Genomic DNA, 25113 nt, shown 5'->3' on the forward strand with positions numbered 1-25113 from the left:
TTTTCCAATCCGCCTAAAAAGTGGGTCGGCCCGCCCCGCCCCTTCTCGCCTAATGGTGGGTTGTGGTTGGTTGCGGGTTGGCCCACCAAAATCCATCAATTTACACGTAAGCCCGTCGAGTTGGCTCGTCTCGCCACTTAAAATAAGTGGGTTGGGTTGGGTTGGGTTGGAGTTTTCCCAACCCGTCTTAAAGGTGAGCCGCCCCGCCTAATGGTGAGTTGCGACGGGTTGTGGGTTGGCCCGCTTCGCTAACCCATTTTGACATCTCTACATGTGTGCAGTTATGCTAGTACATTTATAAAAGGTCTACCACAGATTTAATCCAATGAATATATATTTATTTGAAGCAATATTTGGGTTACTATGAAATCTACGAGTGTGGATGAATATTCTCATTGAATAAACCTCGCAAGGAAATCGTTTAAAGCACGTCACTTTTCACTACAAAAGCCTTCGTTCACTAAAGGGCCGATACCAAAATGAATAAATTAATCAATAAAGCAATGCATGTTGTATCATTAACCAATTATTAACATCTTTATGCAACCTTTTTAAAAAAAAATTATTATTGCAAAGATCAGTGATATTTTATCCACTCTTAAGCACAAAGTGTAACAAAGGAAAAAGAACACCTAATTAGATTTGGTCATATCAATTTTATTTTTTTTTTTGGCTTTCTTTTTTTGGATCACTTTAATTCCTCGCACCGAATTAATATGTTAGGTATTTCACATGAAATTCGTTACATATAATTATTACCTAAATCACGAATCAGTCGGACCAACCATTTTCATATGCGTTGGTTATGAATTTTTCTTGACTATATAATATAATATATTATAAACATTCTTTTATTTATATATATAAATTGAGACCCCACCACGTAACTATCCATTCATCATAATCTTGGGAAATTTGAAAGATAAAAAAAAAATTAGATGGGGAAAAACCTAAACCTCGAGGAGGCAACGACAAGAAGTAAACACCAAAAGCACTACCATGGGCTAACTCATTTTGTTCCCATCTCATTTATTCCATCCAGTGCTGAGAATTTCTCAGTGGAGGTCACGTGTAATCGTGGAAGGGCATTCATTTTTTTGGTCTTATTATCATCTTCGTTAAATGATTAATTTAAGACCTAAATAGTCAATTTAATTAAGCTACCTGACATACAATTTTAGGTTTTTTTTTTTATGTTACATCCGATGCTCTTTATTCTTTCTCATATCCATGAACTCTAACGCTCCGCTTATAATAGGTATTTCAAATCCATGAATTTCAAATGCATTTTTGTTTAACGAAGTAGCATTATAAACATCAAATTCATTTTTTTTTATGTTTATATGGTAATTCATGGTAGTTATGATGAATTTTAAATTCATCCAATAAAGTGGTGATTTAGAATTTTTTTTAATCCATCTAAGTAACGTGTAAATAATTAAGTTATGAATTTAAGATTTCTTTATGTTTATTATTAACACTAAAATTATAATCGAAATCCATGGATTTGAAATACTTCAATCCAAACGCAACCTAAGAGTATGTTGAATTGAACTCAAACAAATTGCATGAATACAACATATAAGATATAGAGAGAGATTATAATGAACAAGATTTTTAATAGCTTGATATATTTTTACAGTGAAATTTAAAATATCATAAAGTTGATTATATATAATTTCAAATATTTCATGGTCATAAGTTAAAAAGAATGGGCTTAGGTGATATTGAGCAGTTGAAAAGGGAACTAGCTAGCCAACAAGAAAGACGAAGCGAAGTTTATAATGGGCAGCTGCGTCTCTCTCCATCATCCATCTCTTTATATGGAAACCACTGAAAGTGGCAGAGTTTGAAATTTGCTGAATCTCCCCGGCCAGCCCAGCATGAATTCCCTTTTCAAAATAATCCTCATCATTTCCCTTTTCTTCTTTGATGCAGAATCCACGCAAACATGCAGCAACAACACCGCAGACCGAGCTCTGCTTTCCAAAGCTTTCGCCTCTGTTTCTGGGTTCAATATTTCTTGGTATTTCACCAACTGTTCGAATCTCGCTATCTCTGAAATCAAACTCCCCTCGAGGAATCTCACCGGCACCATTTCATGGAAGTTTCTTGCCAACATGACGCAGCTGCAAGTCATAAATCTCTCCGACAATGCTCTGTCGGGTTCTGTTTCGCCTGCGATATGGTTTCTTCCGAGTCTCGTTGAAATCGACCTGTCGAACAACCGGCTCGGAGGCGTTCTCGGACTCCCGAAGCCGGGAATGGCCAAGTTCGATTCATCGTTGCGGAGGATTGACGTTTCTTTCAACAGGTTTAAGGATTTTGGCCACGTTTCGAATTTTAAGAATCTCACGTATCTTGATCTTTCGCATAATAGTTTCAGAGGTGTGTTGTTGCCTTTTTGGTTCACCAACTTAACTAATCTCGAATATCTCGACATTTCTGGTAGCAATTTTTCTGGGGATGTGAAGGCGATTTCCCACCTTCAGTTCTTGAAATATCTTGATGTTTCCGACAATGGGTTCACTGGAAATTTCCCTGCTGATTTTCCACCATTGGGTACCGTCAAGTTCTTGAATGTCTCATCCAATAACTTTTCCGGTGAACTCGACTCAAAATTTGTCCAAAGGTATGGTCTTTCAGCCTTCAATCACGCCGGACATTTAATCACTAGGAATAGCACCGCCGCCGCCACCGCCAGGCCTGAATTACACATCAAACCTCACCCGGCAGCCCCGCCGCCGCACAAACCACCACAGAAAAACAGAGTCAAAAATCCCATACTTGTCAAGAAAGACAATAAACCCAAAAAAGCCTTAATCTTGGCTATATTACTACCTTCAACATTCTTCTTAATCTTGGTTAGTTTTCTCACGTACTGCCTATACAAGAAGAGAAAAACTTCTAGACGAACCAAATGGGCAATCTCAAAGCCAATACAAATCCCATTCAGGTTCGAAAAATCGGGCCCGTTCTCGTTCGAAACAGAATCCGGGTCCTCGTGGGTAGCTGATCTAAAAGAGCCCGCTTCAGCTCCAGTCGTAATGTTCGAGAAGCCATTGCTGAAACTCACCTTCAAAGACCTTATCGCCGCGACTTCCCACTTCGGCAAAGAATACCTTCTTGCAGAGGGCAAAAGCGGGCCCCTTTACCGGGCCGTGCTACCCGGAGACCTCCACGTAGCAATCAAGGTCCTGGAAAATGCCAGAAGCCTTAGCCATGATGAAGCAGTGGCAATTTTCGAAGACTTTTCTAAGCTCAAGCACCCAAATCTACTACCCATCTCTGGATATTGCATTGCAGGTATCTGTACTGTGCGTAATTGTTGTTTTGCCTGATTTTCCACTTTCTTACCTACCTAATTTATTAGATTCACGTGAAATTTGGCTTCTGCGAGACTAGCTGAGTGTAGATACATTCGATTATTAGCAGAAATAGGTATTCGTGATTACCACTTTCTTGGAGGGTAGTGCTAAAAATTCAAAATTTCAGCATTGGTGTTCGTGTCATCAAGAAAGTCAAACATGGAGATTTTAGGCAAACTTAATATAAAATTTAATATAAAGATTATGTAACATTAAAATTTAATTAAACCAATCATGAGTCAATGTTGCAGAAAATTCTGTCATGCATGGGTGGATTCTCTCTTAATTTTGATAGATCATAGAGCACCTACTTTCATTAATGAGAGGCAGATATTTGCGTTGAATTAATGGTACTCGACAGAGACTTGACAAAAAACGAATGTAACATTAAATTTGGTGATAGCATTAATTCGTGGATTGTTCTTTTCCTATTGTGCAGGTAATGAGAAGTTGGTGTTGTATGAATTTATGGCCAACGGTGATCTACACAGGTGGATGCACGAACTCCCCACAGGAGCACCAAATGTCGAAGACTGGAGCACCGACACGTGGGAGATTCGCACCGGGTCCCACTACACTTCCCCGGAAGAGCTCGAGTGGCGCACCCGCCACCGTGTCGCCGTAGGCATTGCTCGCGGGTTGGCCTACCTCCACAACGCCCGGTCCAAGCCCGTGGTGCACGGAAACCTCGTGGCGTCGAATATCTTATTGACGGACGATCTAGAGCCTAGGATAGTGGGTATCGCCCTAGGCGATAAAACTCGGCTCGGTGGGTCCCCTGAGGATGACGTGTATAATTTTGGGGTCGTGCTAGTGGAGCTGTTGACTGGCAAGTTGGGTTCGGTCGAGACGGTTGATTGGGTGAGACGGTTGGTGAAGGATGGGCGTGGGGTGGATTCGCTCGACCCGAGGCTGAGACGTGGCGGCGGCGACTCAGTGGATAAGATGACGGAGTGTCTCGGCCTCGGGTACTTGTGTACGGCGGAGGCGCCGGGGAAGAGGCCGACGATGCAACAAGTCTTGGGTTTGCTCAAAGACTTGCATCCTTCCCCGCTAGCTAGCTAGAGAGTTGATTTAAGTTGACCCACACATGTACAAACACTCGAATTATTAGACTTAGTGCGTTTTTTTGTCTCTCATGATTGGAGGAATGTAAAACAATAGATTGGAGGAATTTATTTCAAATTCAAAGAAAAGTTGTGTTAGGACTTAGGAGTGATGTATTTGGGTTATAATTTTATTGTCTATAATAAAATAAGTATAAGTATCTTATATTCACAATTTACTTATAACATCATTATTGATGAACTTGAAATACATTTAGATTAACATGAAATACTATGAGGTCATCGAAGAAGTTTACATGTACTTTATGACACAAAAATTAAAATTTCTCACCATGATCAATCCTCTGTTTCGAACATGTCAAAACCATCTAATATTAGCATTAATTCATTCTCTTTTCTTTCTTTAGTAATTTTTCTTTGCTCATTTGTTTGTTCTTTTTTGTATATATTTGTAGCTTTATTCCAACTCCTCCTTTAATTTTTTTTTTTTATATTCCCTGTAATTGTCAAAGCTTGATAAAAGCAATATTCCATTGTCATTAAAGTGCATAACAACAATCTTTAGCAACAAGTTTGGGTCGATAGGGAAAAGAAAGAATGGACCATTCACCATTACATATATACATGCAATTATATATATATATTGTTGCTTTTCTTTTAAATTAATAGTAGTATATGGATATGCATGCATGGTCCAGTCTTTGGATTTATTTATGTATTCAATCAACGTAAGTAGAATTTGAAAGTATAATATGCATGGATTTCGAATGCGACATTAAATGGATCATTAATGGTCGAAAATTAACAAGTTAGCCACCTTGCCGTGTGGGAAAAATCTCATGAGCTTTTCTTTTAAAGAATTTCTTCCCTTCTTTTTTTTCCCCCCCTCCAAAATCATTACCCGCGCGAGACCTTTCCCCATCACTGGTTTTAGTCCTGCACAATTTTCTTTTACGTTACGGTAAAGACTGTTATTTTGGATTTTCTATATTTGATTTTATATTATTAAATTTCAGTTTTTATTATGTATTTTCCGATTTTTTAAAAAAAATCAATTTTAGTTGTTTTTCCTTCATATACATACACACACCGACACAGTTTTGGTACACACTAGCCAGATCCAACTTGTTTTTTTTTAAAAAAAAAATTCAAATGTTCAAATGAACATCTTAATTTAATTTAATTTTTAAAAAAATAAAAGGCGAACAGCTCAACTTGTAGCCTTTTATGTTTTGTCGAAAAAGTTTTTCTCATATGTTCACATTAACATCTGAATTTTTTTTAAAAATAAAAATAAAAGGCCAAGTCAGCTAATGATCTCATTTTGCGTTACATATTGTGTATAAGTTAATAAATCATATATGTGGGTAATATATTTTTGTTATCTTATACACGGATATTTTTTTTATTTTTAACGTCCATGTTATATTGTTATCTACACACTAGTATACAAGATAATAAAGTTATGTTTATATATAAAAACAAAGAAAAACAAGTTTTTATCCTGTCTATTTGAAATATTGTGTGACATATTGTTTTATTTGCCTTTTATTTTTGCTTAATTAGATGACTTTTAATATGTGTAACATATGCTTCATTTTCGTCACATTAGCCACGTAGAAAATATTAGTATCAAATAACCAACATTTAATAAGTTTAGTTGTTACTCGGTTCCAATAATAATAAAAAAAGGATCTCTTCAAATAAAAAAATAAAAAAAGGAAAAAAATTAAAGTTAATTTGTTGATGGAATCTTACTAACTATATAAAGTTAATTTGCTAATGCTACAACGGGAGTTTCTCCCTGTATATTCGTATAAGATGTTCGTGCATTCCATTTTTTGATATATGACTGTCGATTGAGCCTATGTTACAAGGGAGTTTTACTCTCTGTGTTTGTATAAAATGTTTGTTGATAATATAGTATGATTTAACTTGATTTTTTGTTAGTTATCGAGCAATATTATGCGTATTTTGTTTGCGTAGTTTGCAGGACGGCAGGAGTTTATGTGACAATTTTTTTTGTTGGGTTAAAAGAGGTGAAATGAGATGAAATGAAGAGAAGATCGAGATATGATCGGAGCGAAAGGAAGTACGAATATTGAAGTTGGAGCAAGAAATAAAAGAGTGAAGAACGATGCACCCGCGCTAGGCAAGTAAGTATTCATGAGGAAAAATTGACACCGACCAGCTCTCACCAAAAGCAAGCGGCGCACCCGCGTCTGAACTTCGAATCTGTTGGTGGAAACTTTTCTTGGTGGTTTAAAAGGGAATTTTGGGCGCTTTTGGGGGATTTTCGAGGGTTTGCAGCATATAGGACGACGGTTAGGGAGAAGTTTGGAGCGCAAAAGAGCTAGAGAATTCGGTACGAAAACAACGGGCATCCGGGGGCGGAAAAGCTTATTATAACTTTGTTATTGTGCCTCTTTTATTCTATATTTTTGTTATGATGAATTGTTGGAAGAACATGCATTGTTTTATGTTTAAATTCATAATGAACCACATAATGAACCAACTTCTTACTTTAAAGATAGACGGATCTTAACTTGAACTCATGATTTTGATGTTTTTATATTTATATATTTAATTTTTTCGCATATTTTATTTGTGTTTTTCTGTTTTTAATGCTTTCAATTAACTGACCATAAATTGAGTGATTTATTGTTTACAATTCATCACTCGGGAGAGGGATTTGAATACGAGATAAGAAAATATATTGTTGGTGTTTATGTTCATCGGAAGATATATAACTTCGTTGAAGCTATTATAAGAATTATTGTGATGTCACCGGATGTAATATTCAAACCTTGATAGGAATGTTGAGTTTAATATTAGATACAACTTCTACTATCACTTGTGAAAGAGAGAAGAAAATAATTGAATTCTTAGTTAATAAACTAGAAGAATTTATGATTAATAAATCAATAGGAATTAATCTTGGTGGATACTCAAGTGAAGCTGAACCTCTAGAAATTATTTCTCACTTATTTTTCGTCATGCAAACTCATCATTAGTTAAATTTATTTTTTGCAATTTTTAGTTAATTGAATTCAGACCATCAATGTAGCTCTAAATAAGATTGAGATTTTATTAGTTAAAAATAATTAATATAATATCATTTGAGACCGACTTGAACTTAATTCCTATATTAAACCTGACACCGCTCGAGTGAAAATACCGCAACATTAGTTCAAACATCTCGCTGTAAAATATAAAAGTACTGATCATCATAAACTAAATGTACTGATCATAAACTTCCTACTCTTTATTTTGCATTGAGATGTTAGCACAAAAATCTTTACAAAACAAAAACACAGATTGCTGTTCTGTGGTTAGATACGCAAAAAACAACTAAAATTATGCTCACAAGCACGGAGCACCTAAGTTCTTTTCAGCATACTGTGCTGTAGTTCAAAAATACAGGCGCATCGGGCTCATCTTTTTTACGAATTTCAATCAATGTGAAAAAATACTCACAGGTATAATCTTGATATATCAGAAAAAAGAGGATAAATACTTACAAATATCAGCTGGGAAAGCACACCAGAAACAAGAAATAGATGAGCCTGGCCTATTGATCCTTTCGCATGCAGTCGTTACATCTTGGATGTCGGTAAATGCTTTTGCTGGAACTCGTGTTATGCACTACTCTTTGGCCTTCCTCGATCATCCTTCGTATTCTGCTCTCAAAATTGTGCCAGCTTATTGTGTTATTATCGAGAAGGATTGCGGCCAAACTTTTCTTGCTAGGTCTCAAGATGGGAGCATTTCCTCCACCATGATACGTACGAAAACCAGACACCAAGGATGATAGCTGGCTCCCCGAGTCGGTTATGGAGAAAACATCAGAAGCAGCACATGCAATAAAATCCAAAGCTGCAAGCTGCACCCCATATAAGGAAAACATGTCATGGTAGTGTGTAATCTTATACATAAATTAAAGTTATGCGTCGTGGAAAAAAAGTTGGCTGCCAATGTTAACCACTACTCAATCGTTGCTGCGAATAATATATTAGAATTTTTGCAAAGCTGAAGACATATGTCTTGATCCATCTTATGCACCTGAGATGAAAAATTTCGTAGAGGTTCGAGTTCTTTGCGAGAAAGGAGATCTTCCTTTGTTACCATATTCGGATAGAGGCCAATAAGAGATTTCATCCTTGACTTTCCTCCATATATTTTGGATCCAGCTAGATAGATGTAAGTTCCACGGTTAAATCCCAGCCCAGCAAGAACCAAAGCCGCTTCTTCTGGTGTTAATGGGCACCTTCCCATTATTCTTAATTCTGTGGGAGAAATCGGTCTGCAGCCATTAAATCGAAAAGGTTATTTTTCAAGATACGTTAATGTAAAGAATAATCAAACATTCAAGTGTTTATGGTATACCATACTTTATTTTCTTCAAGCGCTCAAGGAGAACAGGAAAATGCTCTTCTCTATAGGCCTGAAGCTCCCTTTTCTCGTATTCACCGCCTCCAAAATCACACAGAGAATATGCCACCATATCAACTTCGAACCGCAAATGCAAAGCAAGGTATTTGGAAGAGCTTGTTATGGCAACTTGCTTTCTTGAAGGGATACTCGAGATGTATTTTCCAAGAAGCTCTTCGTCTAAAAGGCTTTTTGCACCATCATATTTTCTTATCCTCTTCACTAATAAAGAACCGATTTTTTGAATCCTTGGGACAAACTTTAATGCGTGAAAGTTACACTTGCATCTTAGTTTCTATGAAATAATTGAAGGTATCAGAAATCAATTTAAAGGTATATCTTAGTGGGACTTAATAAGAAGGATCACATTTTCTTTTACCTGGACATCAGAAGGCATTGAGTCGAACCCAAGCCGATTACCGAATCCAAGAAAGTGAACAACTTGGTTACGAACTAAAATAGGGAGAATGTTCTTAATGTATTCTTCAGGTGTTGCCTCCTTTGAAAGATCTGAATCTGTTACCTGACAGCAGCAACAAAAAACTACAACTTCGTCCCAGAAAGCTTTTTCTTGATTCAAAAAGATAATATAGGAGACATACGAGACTACCAATTGCCTTGAAATCTTTTGACTTCAGATTCGAAGGGAGCTCCTTCAAAATATCTATATCATTCTTCAGCATATTCATAAAAGTATCCTCTTGATAAATATCATGAAACTGGCTGCAGTATCAATAGAGTGTGCATAAATGAATCAGGTGTCTAATAACCAACCGAGGATACAAGAGATATTCAAAAGAATTCTTGATAGTCTTGAAGGCTCCTTTACCTTGGATCCTTCCATACATTGCTGTAAAGAAATCGAGGAATTATTAAAGTTGCATTAAGGAGATATGCTACAGCAACTGCGTTACAGACCTATAAGTAGCACAACAAGAAGAATGATTTTATCGCTCATAATCAAAATTCAGCAAGGGCAACAAAACTTGAGCCAAGTGTCTATCCCCAAGAGGGATCGGGAACACGATTGATTGGTAAGAGAAAATTTAAAAACAGAAATGCTAACCGCAACACGCTGTTGATTTAGACCTCCATTTGCACTAACTAATACATAACCAGTGTGGTTCCCGAGTGTCACAGCTCTAGTTACTATAAGTAGTTATAAGTCATAAGGTTGCCTTGTACTGTAGGGAATAAGTCGAATCTTAGTAAAATCTAGTAATGAAGATGTACCTTGTGACCCTTTATCAGCCCAAGGTTTCCACAAAGAAGCCTGACGATATTGTTCCTTCCAAAAATTTGACTCCTTTTGCTCAATCTCTCTCTGTAGCATGAACATTAAACATGACAGTAAAATATTTGTACACGAGACATTAGAAGCCATATTCCAGGGTCTAGAAATCACACCTCTGCGAGTGAAACAGAGGCCATATGTAATAGCCGAAAATACATAACTGCGCTTTTCGCTCGGTCATGGTATGTAATGTTTTTCCCCTAAAACAATGCACAAAACATTATCTTGTGGACTCTGTTATCTATGCTGATCTATTGCCATCATATATTGGATATTATCATAAATAAGGGCAAAATGTAAGTGCTACAACAAATTACTTTGAAAAGTTATAATCAGGATACCCAGGAAAGTGACATCATCATTGAGTTCAGACATGAACTAAATTACTAAACTATGTATTGTTGTCAAAACGGGCATCAAATGGTAAGTATGCAGCAAAAAGATATAACATTTGAACAATATGTGAGTTACACTTCCTTCAAACTACATTTATCAAGGTTTACCTCTTGATCGTATGATTTTCCTGGAGCTTGCATATTCTTGAAAAGTGTGGGATTAATAACGGATGACATTAACGAATCCAGAAGAAAAAGAAAACCTGTCAACATAAAAGTAAACACAATGGACCTGATATGCCTTCGTAGCAACTTCACATGCCTTTTACCCCCCCAAACTCCCTTACAAGCACTATACTTTACTCTATCATTCTTAAACCATTTTCCAGGTTTGTCCCAATTATACTCTCCTCCAAACGACCTTCTACCTAAAGACAAATCAACATTTTGTGACATCTCAGTCCATCTCAATTGGTGCTCCATCCCCATAGACACAACAAAGTTAAAGCAACGGGACGGCGAGTATTCCGAGTCCTTCAACTCCTTACAGAACCAAACACCTTTGTGTGTGCCTCTTCTCTTAAATTTTCAGTACATAACTAAACCTTTGTTCAAAAAAGCAACTCTCAAAGGAAGAACAAAAATTCTATGGACTCGGGACACTTCATGCATTAAAGCCATGAAAAGCACCTAAAAATTCTATGGACTCCGGACACTTCATGCATTAAAGCCATCATTTAACAACCAACAGCAGTGTAATTATGCGTAATCTGTGTTCCGTGTTGGGAAGTTTGGAAATGAGGTAGGCATTTAGAAAGATCAAAAGTTGGGTGGGAAAATAGCCAACCAAGAAAGGGATAAAACCGGAAACATTAAAGAATAATAAGCTTGGATTGGGAGTAAAGTTAAAGAAATCTAAAACATATAAGCAAATGCATCGAACACATTGAAAAATGCAAGAACTTGTATTCGAAAACTGACCTTTCTGCGTTGCGCATACAATACAATATAGGCCAAGAATCACATCGGCAACAACTACCACACCAAACTGGATTCATTTCGTTCTGTTCAGGTGACTAGTGGAAGAAAACGAATAAAACCCTTCAATGTGGAAGATGGTAATCGGTAGGAAAAGGGTTTTTTCAGATAGATGCGACTTGGTTTTCAAGGGCCCATCACAGGCGTTTGCTTAATTTCGTTTCTTCTGATTCTTGGAGATGAAGAATATATAAGATTTTGACCGTTGCTCGATAACAGAGACGTTCGCCCAAATTTATGGAATTTATATATAAATTCTTGGTATTAACTAATTATTATTATAAATAATTTCCTTTAATGAAACATTAGCATGAGATTTTAATTTAAAAATATGCATAGCGCACTCGTAATAACTTCTATATATATCTCATTTCTCGCTTATCTTAATTTTTATGCACATAATACATGCATATATATTAAATTTTTTTGAGTTTTTATGCACATGATACGTGCATATATATATATATATATTTTGAAAAATAGTTTTGTTGTTTAAAATTTATAGATTATCTTAAAATTAAAACTTTAAAAAAAAATTTGATAATTATTTTTTATTTTATGGTAATATGATTATTTTAAAATTCAAAAATATAGATAAATAAAAAATTGTAAAATAACAAGATATAATAATTTTAGATGAGATATATATTTATTAAATACAAAAATTTTCGTGAAACAATCTAATGAATCAATTTTGTGAGACATATATCTTATTTGGGTCAACTTTACCTATATTTACAATAAAAAATTATATTTTTTCTGTAAAAAGTAATACTTTATCATATGTGACCAAATTAAGATACCCGTTTTATAAATAAAAAAAAAAAGGAAGAAGTACATTTTTGGTCCTACAATTTGCACGTTTTGGAAAAATTGCATATATCACTCTTGTGAAATCTCGGGTTTGCTGATAACCCCCTATGAAATTTTTTTAAGCTAATAACCCCCTGTGATTCTAGATTTATAGCATACACACCCCCTGGTTAAAAAATGACGAAAATACCCTTGACTTATATGAACTCTTTAATTTATCATTTATTTTATGTAGGGGTATTTTCGTCATTTTTAGCTAAAAATGGTGTGTATGCTACAAATCTAGAATCACGGGGATTATTAACTTAAAAAATTTTCATAAGAGTTATCAGCAAACACGGGATTTCACAATGGCGATATATCAATTTACCCGCACATTTTCCATTTTTGGTCCTGTTAAAAATAAATTTGCAATTTTAGTCCTTTAACTTGCATTATTTTTTCATTTTTGTTCCTATTAACATTGACTTCACATTTTTAGTCTTGTAACTTATATGATTAAAAAAACACACCAACACAACCCTCAACGTTAATATATTTATACTAGTGCATTTATGTATTTAAACATGATAATTTTTGTTATTTTAAATTAATGAATTTTAACATTGTTTTTTTTATTAATAGTGATATAAACATTTAAAATTTAGAAGTAGATATAGATTTAAAACTATTTAAATAATTTTAAAATTTTTTGAAAAGTGATAATATTACACCAAGAAGAAAAAAATAGTTAATCTAAAGGTCTAGCTAGTACTTTATAATATAATAATAATATATATTGGAAAATGTGAAAAATGTTACAAATTCTTAACAAAATGTCTGCGCCGTGTAAATCTCGTTGAGCGTCATTATAAAAGTATTTGACCCTTTATTTCCTTGGTGCATCTCACATCCAGCAGATGTTTCTCACCTTTTTATTGCATATTGTAAGTGAATTAGAAAGGTGTGGAAGAAGACTTTGTGGTAGTATGTTCTCATGATCTTTGGCTGAATTGTTTAGTCACATTATTGATTATGGGAGGCTTGAAGTTGATGAGCTTTGAAAATTTGCTTTGGATCGAACATATGGAATGGTTGAAATAGATTGATTTTGAAAGGTGTGCATTGTTCGACGATAATATCATCATGCACTCTGATATAATTAAAGATCATTACTAACCTCTCTTCCAACAAGATCTGTCATATCCACCTATTAAGTAGAGATCATTTCCAAACAGAGACTTAAAAGTGAATGTAGGTGTAGCAGTAGACTCTATGAAACATTTTGGTGTTGGCCTAGGCAGGAGAAACTCACTTAGAAATGTTATTTTTGCGCAAGAAAGATGTTTCAATTTTCAAATGATACTCATCACCTCATTTGGCGAAACTTTATTGTCATGAAGGTAGGTGTGGAAGGGTTTCAACTCTTAATGGCTCATGTGGATTTTGGAAACAAAAGCTCTTTGTATTGTTCAAGTGATAAAAAACTGAGTCACGTTTTTGGTTGATGACCCTATCGCAAAAACAATTTGACGGCTATGCCTCAGTGCACCATATATAAACTACTTTACATCGTTGTCCGAGGAATGCTAATTTTGTTGGACATCATCTTGCTCGTAAATACGTATCTCAATAGTGGATGTAATTTATGGTATATATATTGATGTTATTTGTCTATTCATAGGCCTTTTAAGAACGTGTTTGAGATTGTTTTAAAAAATTTTGTGAAATAAAAGCTAAAAAAAGCTTCCTATCGAAATATGTCATGGTAGTGTTTGGAATTTTAGGAAGCAATTATCAGATTTTCTTTTCCAAAATTTCAAAATTTTACGAAAGAAAGACTAAAAAATGCTTCCTAAAAGCTCTCTCAAATACTACCTAAAAGCTAAAACTGATTATCTTCGGCTTTGTCTATGAAATGGAAGTTCACGTTCAAGAAACAATAAATGAATAAATTATTGATTAAACGAACATTATTTACGTAGATGATTGTCGACGGCTAGTTGTTATCTTTTACTATTATATTAAATTTGAGCAGCCTATAATAATTGTTTCGTCTGATGGTATGAGTTTTTTCAACTGCCCTCGTCGATTCTCCACAATTTTGAAATTTGAAATATTTTATTCAGATATAAATGTTAAAACCAAAATTTATTTGGTTCGGTTTCGGATTATATATCTCAAAACCGAACAGATCGAAAAAACTGAAATTTTATTAAATTAATAATTTTATTTATATAATTATTTATATTATATATTTTATGAGATGATATCTAATGAATAAAGAATCATTTTAAATAATTTTTAGTTGATTGTTGTTTATTTAAGTCATTTAGACTTTGAATTTAAATATTTTTAAAAAAATCATTTAAAAGATAACATATTATATTTTAAAATATATTTATAATATTAATTAAAATAATTATATCAAAACCAAAATAATCGACCAAAATAACCGAACCGATTTAGTAAAAAACCGAACCGAACCGAAGTAAAATGGTTCGGATATCGGATTATATATTTTTAAAATCGAAAACCGGAAAAACCAAAATAAAAAATCAAAAACCGGACCGAACCGACCGATGAACACCCCTAACTCGAGAATATATATTATTAATAAATTTTATTATATTATAATATATATATATATATATGATATTAATAAATTTTATTATATAAGAATAAAAAAATATTATTAAATTTTATGATAAAATACATTAAAAATTTTGGGTAAAATTTTTTATTATAATATTAACTTTTAAAATTAATCAAAATATTTTAAATAACAAATATTGCTACCAATAAAAATTATTATTTTAAATAAAATACTATATATCAAAAATTTATTAAGAATATATTTTTTTCCTAAATTTATCAAAATAAATAACAAAGTACATACATAGATTAATATTAATAGTTTATATATCTAGGTAACATGAATGCAATTCAAATAATAGTTTTATGTTATAAAACATAAGCGTATATGTTATATAGTATATGTTATATATAATACATAAAAAAATATATAAACTAAAGAATAGTAATACTTTTGATTATCATTTTTATAAAATTTTAGATTTAATAAATTTTGATAAATAAAATATTTATAAACTTCATTATTATTATTATTATTATTATTATTATTATTATTATTATTATTATTATTATTATTATTATTATTATCGGGGCGGATTCGAAGATGGTGATAGCATCTCCATACCCTTTCCAATAAGTTACGGGAATTTTTAAAAATTTCCGAACCCGAACCCATACCCGAATATTCACCTCCGAACCCACCTCGTTTCAAGTTTTTCCCGCGGGATCCGAATCCGCAGGAAAAATTGTAATCCCTAGAAATCGGTGTTATTTGCTTTCATTTACTGAAAATTAGAGTTATTTGGTTAATTATTGGATATATTGATTCAAACATTTCGATTCAGATTTGTATAACATTCTCTATTAATTTTTAATTTCAAGGATATCATTACTTAGATTTATTTTTAGATACTTCAAAATAGCATGTGTTACACACGTAGCACGCGTGCACCGGACAATAATTATGTATTATTCGCTTCTTCCTCTATACACATCGCGGGAAAATTTTGACTTTTAAATTATATATTTTTAGATTTGTTTTTTTTTAAATTAATATTAAGATATATGCTCATTCTAAGATTTCTATGTTTTATCCCAAATTTAAATGATTTTTCATTATTTATTTTAAGTGATATGTTTTTGTGAATTTAGTAAATTTTTATTCACTTTCAAATAATCACACGTATTTTTAAATAAAATATCGTGGATTTCGGCAAACATTTTTTACAAGATTTTTAAAGACATTTATAAAAAAATTTCATATATAGAATAATGTGAATTTTGTACGTTTAATTATATCTTCATAGTTTTAATGAATTCTTTGGAGCTAATAATTATTTGATATAGACAACATCTTCAGTTTGAAATAATTAATTATTTATTAATATAAATAAATTTTGCTTATTTGGTCGGTTTAATATTTGCATGTACATATACTAGATACATATAGGCACTGCTTGTTCGTGTGATGAGATAACTGAAAGATGGATAATTAGAATGATAAAAAAATGAAAGATGTGGATAATTAATGTAAGGTGACAAAATGTGTGTTGTTTAGTAGCAATTTTAAATTGAAGGATAAATTGTATGTATTCCAATGCAATGACAAAAATACCCTTCTTGTATATTAATTTTTTCAACTTATTTTTGTATATATCCCACCTAATGCATATATTTGGAAATTTCATTATATAATACTCAACTAATCAACTAATTATTTACATAAACATAAATTCATGTATATTAATAACATAATTATATTACATAAAATTTTATTAATTAATTTATTTATAATATTTTTTCCATAATAATAATAATAATAAATAATAATTTTATGGTAAAAAATAACTATAACAAAAAAATAATTAATTATTAATAAATTATATATTTATTATTCTTAATAATAATATTAATTAATTAATAATAATATTATTAGTATTATTATTTATTATCAACATATTAATAATAATATTAATTACTAATTACAATTATTACTATTAACTATATCACTGAGAAAGTGAATGATGATGATTAACTACAATTATTATTATTAACCATACACTGAGAAAGTGAACAATTGTTATTGCTTCTAATTATACGAGCCAAATTTTTTTTATAATTTTTCCTACATGTAATATAAAATTTTATTTAAAAACTTCATAACTATGATTTCAAACCCGGTATAATTTGAAGATTAGAAGTCATAAAATAAATATAATAAGGTTTAATTTTTTAAATAATGCAACAAACAAATTAGTTTATCAGTTATATCGTAAAATATATAATTTATAACTTACCATCTTACTTTGTTGGTGATAAGAATATGAAATATTATTATTATTATATTATTATCATTATTATATTTCAGCATGGGTAGAGAGCTACGTACAAGACTATCAAGGTAGACTTCTTATTGCATTTAGAAAGCAAATTAACAAACCCTAATCTGTTGTCTACGAAGAATTCCAAGTAATTCGAGAAGGTGTCAATGTGTTATATCATAAAAAGTTTACGATATTTTCAGATATTTAGTATTGCAATGAAGAATGGATGAGTTCTAAGCAAAATTCGGAGAAAAAAACACGGGTAACTAGATCTAGATCGCGACTTAGTCCCTCATTTTTATAGTTAGATTGCATTTGGATAAATCTTTTGTCAAATGAATTTCAAATCCGTCTTTCAAATACAAGTTGAATCCAGATATAAACTCATTTTGTAAGAGGATTCCCTTTTATATTTGTCTAACGATCTCTACGAAATTCAAATAATGGAATTTGTCCCCTACCAATTGACATACGGATGACAATGACAAAACAAAGGAGTTAACATCTGATGTTCTATCCCCCACCCTTACAGACAGAGTATGCACTCAACCACTTGCCCTAATTTTTTGATTAAAAAATTGCATTTATTTCTTTAATTTATTTTTTTTTATGGCGGGGGCTAGAATAAATTTAATATTTGTAGCATTGAAGGCAGCCTGATAAGGTCATTCATTTAACAAGGAATAGTTGTTCAAATTATTATTAAATACACTTTGGAATCTCGACGGTTTCTTGACTGAATTTTTCTAAAACCTAAGGGTAGTCAAAAGTTTGTTGGGGTTGACATTATAATCAAACTTACACACACATATATACATACATCTATTAGATAGATTTCTTATCACATTTTCTAGTAATTTCATAAGTAATATTTAGGAACTGATGGATAGTTATAAATACATATAGACAAAATGAACTAAGAAAAGAAAGATGAGAGAATAATCTTAGTCAAACTTTATTTTTACATAACACTCTCAAGTGTAGATGAATGTATTCAAATGCACATGATATAAATTTTTTTTAAAAAAAAATTTAGCTCTACAACACGAATTACTTTTCACTTATAGAAAGTATGAGGGTTGGCGACTTATCTTATCTTTCAAATGATTTCGGTAATGTTTTAATTGCCTTTGGTTTGTTAATGGCTATTTTCGGATAGTAAATATTTCTCAGAACGTAATAGAGAATTTCTAATAATAGATTAACTCTTTTTTTAAACCCGAAACCCGAATGTTTTTTAGTTGATGGGAAAAACCCGGGCGAGCTGACCTCGAGCGGACCAATTATGGTCTTTCTAGTGAAATACTAGTGGCAACAAACCTAGTTCTTCGACCCTGACTCTTCGTCCGAATGGAAATATTTTGACGAAAGTTGTTTTACTAGTTAGCCGGATAAAAGATATACATAATTTTTTTAAAGAAATATTTGATCAAAGTAATTGTTTTACAAGTTAGCTCGTTGAAAAATGTACATTTAGGTACTTTTTAATTTGGTGGAGACGATAAAACGATAATTAAAATGATTAAAATCATATATAACATATATCTATCATTTAAACTCAAATTATTATAGAACCCGAATCGAGTACAAGAGGATTAAATGATTCTCAATCTCATCTTTGAATGTGTTATACTTATAAATCATAATAATATAATATAATATAACTTAGGGGAAAAATATAATGGAAAATATAAAATTTATGTAGGTGTGACAAAATGGAGCCCAAGCCCATAAACTCAATAGGCCCACTATGACAATCCATTCATAACTCGTTAACGCAACTTCACAAACTGAAACGCGCTTTCATTAAAACCACCCCAGGCACAACTTGGTAATTAAAGCACAACTCCAGGGTCCCTTTCCCAATTATCTGTAAACAGAACAGAGCCAAAAATAATAATAAGTAGCTACAGTGGTAAAGTGGGAAAAAAAATATGGTGCCCTCATACCAAATAAAATTATTATATATCTCTCAAGTATTATAATATAGTATAGATAATAATCATTTTAAAAATAATAATAATAATAATAATAAGCTACAGTGACACAAGCTATGCGTGTGTAACTAATAAAATGTTATAGTATCAATTGTAGAAAAAAAATTAGATAAAATAAAGCATAAAAATTTGACTGAGATATGAAAGAGAAAAAAGAAAAATAGTAACAACACACCCTTGCATTGGAGAAAAAACTTCTTATTTTTGCTTGATATTTTGGCTATAAGAATTGGACAATTGAATTATTTTTTACTTAGTGGAAAAAAGTTGTTATGGAGACATGAGAAGGTGGGAGAGAGAATGAAATTGGAAGATGGAGGTAAAATATGAGAAAAGAGTTAAAGCGAGGGTAAAATGGAAAAAAAAACATAATGTCGTCTTGTTATACCAAATACGATTATTATACATTCATCAAGTATTATAATATAATATAAAAGTATAGATAAAGAAAAAGAAAAAAAGGAAATTAGAGAGAGAGGGAAGGGGAAAAAGGGAAATAGCTGTAATCACATGGAGTGCTGTTTGGTGGATGGGTCCTGCTCCACTGCCCACTCCTTTTTCTTCTTCTTTTACTCTCTTTCTTCTCTCTTTGTTTTTTCTTTTTCCCTGCCGACAATCATGAATTCTGAATCCTGAAGAAATTTTTTCCTTGCTCAAGTATCTTGTTTTTCTACTGTTCTTCGGCGGGATTTTGTCTGGTTCTAGTGCGTGCTATGGCCGACGATAAGGTATGGGTTTGCTTTCTCTGTTTTGTTTTGTTTTGTTTTGTTTTTTTTGTGATCGGAATTTGGGGGTTTGTGTTGCTAGAAAGGTTTGTTGAAGAAGATAGGGTGCGGTTAAACTTAATCACGTCGTTTTTATGTGTTCGATCTTTTTTTTTTGAAAAAATGCCAGAGGAATTGCAGATCTAGTTTTAGTTCGGATCGCGGGCTGATTTGTTGATTTGTTTGGTGCTTTGGAACTCAACGAAGTTGCTTATTTTCTGTTTAGGAGAGAGTGTCCTTATTTGTTCTCTACTGGATTTTTTGTGTTGCTCAGGTCTTTCCAACTTGTTATAGATCATGAAATGTGTTTTGTTTTTTTCCCCGAAAGTGGGATTAATCTCGTAATGTAGGTCTTGTTTGTTTGCACTATATTTTACGGAAGTTGGTTTCTTTTGGACTCGGTCTAATTAAGTTGTGTAATCGTATATTAAATTATAGCATTCCTTTTTCAAAAGGTGTTTTCATCCTTGACTTGCGAAAATGGCGGATGAACCCTCAAATTATCCTTCCTTCCGGAGCTAATTCTTAACAAATCAACTTGTCATTCATTTTTCTTTGGCTCTTGTTTTGAGTGTGATTTTGTCAAGTGTAGGAGATGTCTGCTCCTGTGATGAGTGGGAATGATTCAGTAACTGGCCACATAATTTCCACAACCATTGGTGGCAAGAATGGAGAACCTAAGCAGGTAAAACTGTTCATTTGTTGAAATTCTCGTTGACAGACAGATGAAAGAGATCATTCATGATAATTATATCCATTCATCGGAAACATCTAAATTTTTTGTGGTAGTCGAGCTAAGCATTTACAGTTATTTTTCTCAGTTTTTAGATGGCTATTGACCATGGATAGTGTGATCTATTTTGCGATCTGACCATTGGCGAATGAATGAAGTGAGAACCTAATTTAAAATCTTATTTTTGTTATGAAATTTACTTGCAGACAGTTAGTTATATGGCAGAGCGAGTCGTGGGGACAGGTTCATTTGGAATTGTATTTCAGGTACTCATATATTCGCCAGTAGTGTTATTCACTGTTGGTTTCTTTTTGTTTTGTTAAATATGTCGTGCTTATTTATTTATCTATTACTGTAGGCAAAATGCCTTGAAACTGGGGAGACTGTGGCTATAAAGAAGGTTCTACAAGACAGAAGATACAAGAACCGTGAATTGCAGTTAATGAGGACAATGGATCATCCTAATATTGTTTCCCTGAAGCATTGTTTCTATTCAACCACAATTAAAAACGAACTATTTCTCAATTTAGTTATGGAATATGTTCCGGAATCCATGTTCAATGTTCTAAAGCATTACAGTAACATGAATCAGAGAATGCCACTTATTTATGTGAAGCTTTACACCTACCAAGTAAGCAATAAATTTCCTCGTGGGTTGTGTAAGAGTCATTGTTCTTTACTCAACATGACATAGCTTTTACAGATTTTCAGAGGCTTGGCTTATATGCATTCTGTTGCTGGAGTATGCCATAGAGACTTGAAGCCACAAAATGTTCTGGTACAGATCAGGAGCATCGTCTCTCAACTAAGTATTTGATCTGCTGCGCTCTTATCTTGATCCATTTCTCTGTGTACAGGTTGATCCTGTAACACAACAAGTGAAAATATGCGATTTTGGAAGTGCAAAAGCATTAGTAAGTGATACTATTTTGAGCTCAATATTCCTAAAGCTTATTTTTCGCCTCTTGATCTTTTTGTGGCTGTGGGAGGAACAATTTTGTAGTGGTTTCTAGTTTTTGTTTCTAGTTTCCTGCTAACATGTTTCTGACAGCTAAGTCGATTTTTATTCTGAATAGGTGACAGGCGAGGCAAACATAGCATATATCTGCTCACGATTTTACCGTGCTCCTGAACTAATTTTTGGTGCAACTGAATACAGTACATCCATTGATATTTGGTCTGCTGGTTGTGTATTAGCTGAGCTTCTTCTGGGCCAAGTGAGTTGCATACTTGCATTCTTATTTTTGCCATCACTGATCAGTGATATGCTTTCTTGTTTTCCTTTTTCAATCACGGGTATCTGCACTGGTCTGACTTAATTCATTTGAATTATTTAGCCTTTGTTTCCTGGGGAGAATGCTGTAGATCAGCTTGTGGAGATCATAAAGGTACAGTGTCTTCATTATATATGGAAGTGATTTGAAGTATTATCTAATGGCTTATGTATTTTATCTTCAAGGTTCTTGGAACTCCAACAAGGGAGGAAATTCGTTGTATGAATCCAAATTATACCGATTTTAGATTCCCACAAATAAAGGCTCACCCTTGGCACAAGGTACACATTCCCCTTTTGAAAGTTTTGTATTATGTTGGAGCCAGTTTATGTTTGTTCCTTGTTTGCTATGTATTCCATCCTTTTGAAAACAAGTGTGTTAATCTGGCATGTGTGTTGTTTTGGGGAATTTTGTGAATTCCTGTACGAAAAGAAAAGAAAAAATAATTTATGATCTTCATTATTGCGAAGAATTAAAAAGAATGTCAGTTGGAAACACAACTTTGAGATATTGTGTAGATACTAGAAACCCGTTGGCTTTATCATTCTTTAATAAACGGGACATTGACTGCAACAGTTAGAGATGAAGTATAGAGCAGAAGAAGAATCGAACAGTTATTTCATATGTCACTCAATGGTGTTTATTTTTTTCCAAAACAAAATTTAGCAGTAAAAATTTGGCGCTTTGGCAACTAGATATATTTGGACCAGATCACAAACTAGATTTATTCCAGGCTTGGAGTACAGATACCCAAGTCTGATTTTCAAAGTTTTAATCATTTATTGTGCAAATATAATGACACATTACATGAGGTCTAACCAGAGAGTTGAACATCAATGTCCTGACATCTGGATGCTCCTCATTGTGGCTTTCACCTACATGATATTGAATCACACAGGGCCGGCAAGCCTTGGATATATGGAAGAAATTTGCTAAAATATTACTGTTACAGTCAATGTGCCCAGTTGAGTTTGTCCTTGTTGGAGTATACTGTTGCTTATGTGATTATAGCTGGTCCATACCTCAAGATTCTGTTCTCTCTCCTGAAAATTTATTTGAATGGAATCATGAAACTGCTCGTGTCTTTTCCGTGGTTTTTGTAAATCAACTTTCTTAGTATCTATGCCATACTATCAGGTTTTTCAAAAACGAATGCCTCCAGAAGCAATAGACCTTGCCTCCAGGTTGCTGCAATACTCTCCAAATCTCCGATGCAATGCTGTGAGTTTCTTTTGGTTTCCTTTTTCTAATATTAAAATGAGAATTTTATGGCATCATTGGTTTAACTATTATTGGAGTCATACCCCTGTTTAATCAGCTTTTATGTATTTGTAACTTTTATTCTTGTGCTTCTTATTGCAGCTAGATGCATGTTCACATCCATTCTTCGATGAGCTGCGAGAACCCAACACTCGATTGCCAAATGGTCGCCCCCTACCAACTTTGTTCAACTTCAAACAGGAGGTGTGTATTTAGCTTGATTTCTGCTACTGATTGAAATGAAAACCGGAATTGTTATGAAAGCAATGTTCTCTTGATAGCCCGAAATGAGTTTTCAGCTACTCTATGGTTCATTTATGGGAAGATTTTCAAACAAGGCACTCTTTCATATCCAAAAGATTCATGAGATAAAATATTTACCTGGAAAATGCATTTTACTAATTTTCGTAACAAAAAGGCCATTTGGTTAATATATATTGTTCTCTTCTAGGACATTTGATATATATGCTTGGAAAACTCATAATCTTTTATTAGAGATACCTTGATATGAATGAAAAATCTTGTGGTAAAAAGATTTTTAAGAAATTTTTTTTTGGATACTGAATTATATACACTATAAAATTTGTAATCTAATTAATTTATACTTTCGTCCTTCAAATTGAACTTGGACGGTAAGAATTTATTTTCTTGATTCTATTTAATTTTGTGATGAAATATAGAATTCATTGATTTCAAATATTTAAGATAAAAAGTTATCCAGGCAGATTTTGCAGTGTTTCTTCACTATCCATGTTTATTTCATGGCGGTCTCCGCCTTTCTGGCTTAATGGCCACCAAATTTACCTTTATCGGGGTAATCGAGGTTAGAACATTATGTTCATCAGCCACGGACATCCTTTAGAAGCCAATTTTGCTAAATTTTCTGGATATTTGTCAAACAAATAACTCACAGGGAGGGGGATTTTATTAGTTCGCGGGATTTTGATTCAAATTACTAATCACGGTTTTCCTTCTTCCTACAGCTGTCTAGTGCTTCACCCGACCTCATCAACAAGCTGATACCCGACCATGTGAAAAGACAAACGGGTTTGCAGTTTTTTGCATCCTACGAGGGCATGACGTGAGATCGTTTGGCCGGTGGATGAGTTTGGTTAGTTAATATGAAGGGTTAAAAATGGCCTCTGAAAGATGAGAGGATCGATCCTACCAGCTTCGTTATCCCTTGAGATTTGAGGACAAAGCACCGAAGGCTGCAGCTTGCTATTTAGTCCAGTCGATATCTCTACACGTGCTGTTTTCTAGTTGTTTCAACCTGTTCTTTGAGCAGCATGCTACGAGGAAAGGGAAAGATCCTGTTTTGTATATGTTTTGGGGTGGTTGATAAGAAAAGCTAAAGCTTGCAGCAGACCAAAAAACATGGAGTCTATGAATAGATATATAAACAGTAAATGTCCCAGAAAGGAGCAGCATGAACCAAAATGGCGGGGTTGTTTTTATTCTTTTTCCCCTAGTGTTTTTTTCCCCCTCTGTTTTGATCGGGCTTCTCTTTCATTTCAACCTTGTTGCTGCCGACTTCAACTTGTGCAAATATATTTGGTTTTTATTGTGCCAAGCAGGTTATCACTATCAGCATTATATTTGTGTTACTTCGCAATTGCATCCCGAAACCAACAACTAATCGATGCTACTTGTTGATGCTAATGTAGAATTAATTCCATGGGTATCTTGTACCTTGTGCGATTCTTGCATTGTCCATGCTATTTGTTCTAATATTAAACGCATGTTATCCACGGTCTCACTAAAAGCCTCAATTATTCCATATTTCACAGGTTTTATATAAACAGAACATCTTGGCTGCAGCCCACAGGGGCATAGGCGAG

At 33.2% G+C, this 25113-nt stretch overlaps 3 protein-coding genes across 3 annotated transcripts; 2 read left to right on the forward strand and 1 right to left on the reverse strand.

The window, feature by feature from the left end:
• Window positions 1–1673: 1673 nt before the first annotated feature.
• LOC140887116 (calmodulin-binding receptor kinase CaMRLK) lies at window positions 1674–4591 on the forward strand. Its single transcript, XM_073294170.1, has 2 exons — window positions 1674–3306; window positions 3808–4591. Exons 1-2 carry the CDS (start codon window positions 1884–1886, stop codon window positions 4431–4433), a joined length of 2049 nt encoding a protein of 682 aa, XP_073150271.1. The 5' UTR covers window positions 1674–1883; the 3' UTR covers window positions 4434–4591.
• A 3140-nt stretch (window positions 4592–7731) lies between these two features.
• LOC140887119 (O-fucosyltransferase 8-like) lies at window positions 7732–11400 on the reverse strand. The gene is made up of 10 exons (XM_073294173.1): window positions 10664–11400; window positions 10274–10360; window positions 10100–10190; window positions 9933–10015; window positions 9696–9784; window positions 9469–9589; window positions 9246–9389; window positions 8827–9161; window positions 8498–8738; window positions 7732–8318 (listed from the first exon to the last, which is right to left on the reverse strand). Exons 1-10 carry the CDS (start codon window positions 10982–10984, stop codon window positions 8007–8009), a joined length of 1824 nt encoding a protein of 607 aa, XP_073150274.1. The 5' UTR covers window positions 10985–11400; the 3' UTR covers window positions 7732–8006.
• An 8311-nt stretch (window positions 11401–19711) lies between these two features.
• Window positions 19712–24862, forward strand: LOC140887122 (shaggy-related protein kinase eta). Its single transcript, XM_073294177.1, has 12 exons — window positions 19712–19969; window positions 20598–20690; window positions 20945–21004; window positions 21097–21369; window positions 21442–21516; window positions 21596–21652; window positions 21815–21955; window positions 22076–22126; window positions 22198–22293; window positions 23150–23233; window positions 23375–23476; window positions 24256–24862. Exons 1-12 carry the CDS (start codon window positions 19955–19957, stop codon window positions 24355–24357), a joined length of 1149 nt encoding a protein of 382 aa, XP_073150278.1. The 5' UTR covers window positions 19712–19954; the 3' UTR covers window positions 24358–24862.
• Window positions 24863–25113: the final 251 nt, after the last annotated feature.

The sequence above is a fragment of the Henckelia pumila genome, chromosome 3, assembly GCF_033568475.1.
Source record: "Henckelia pumila isolate YLH828 chromosome 3, ASM3356847v2, whole genome shotgun sequence".
Taxonomy (NCBI): domain Eukaryota; kingdom Viridiplantae; phylum Streptophyta; class Magnoliopsida; order Lamiales; family Gesneriaceae; genus Henckelia; species Henckelia pumila.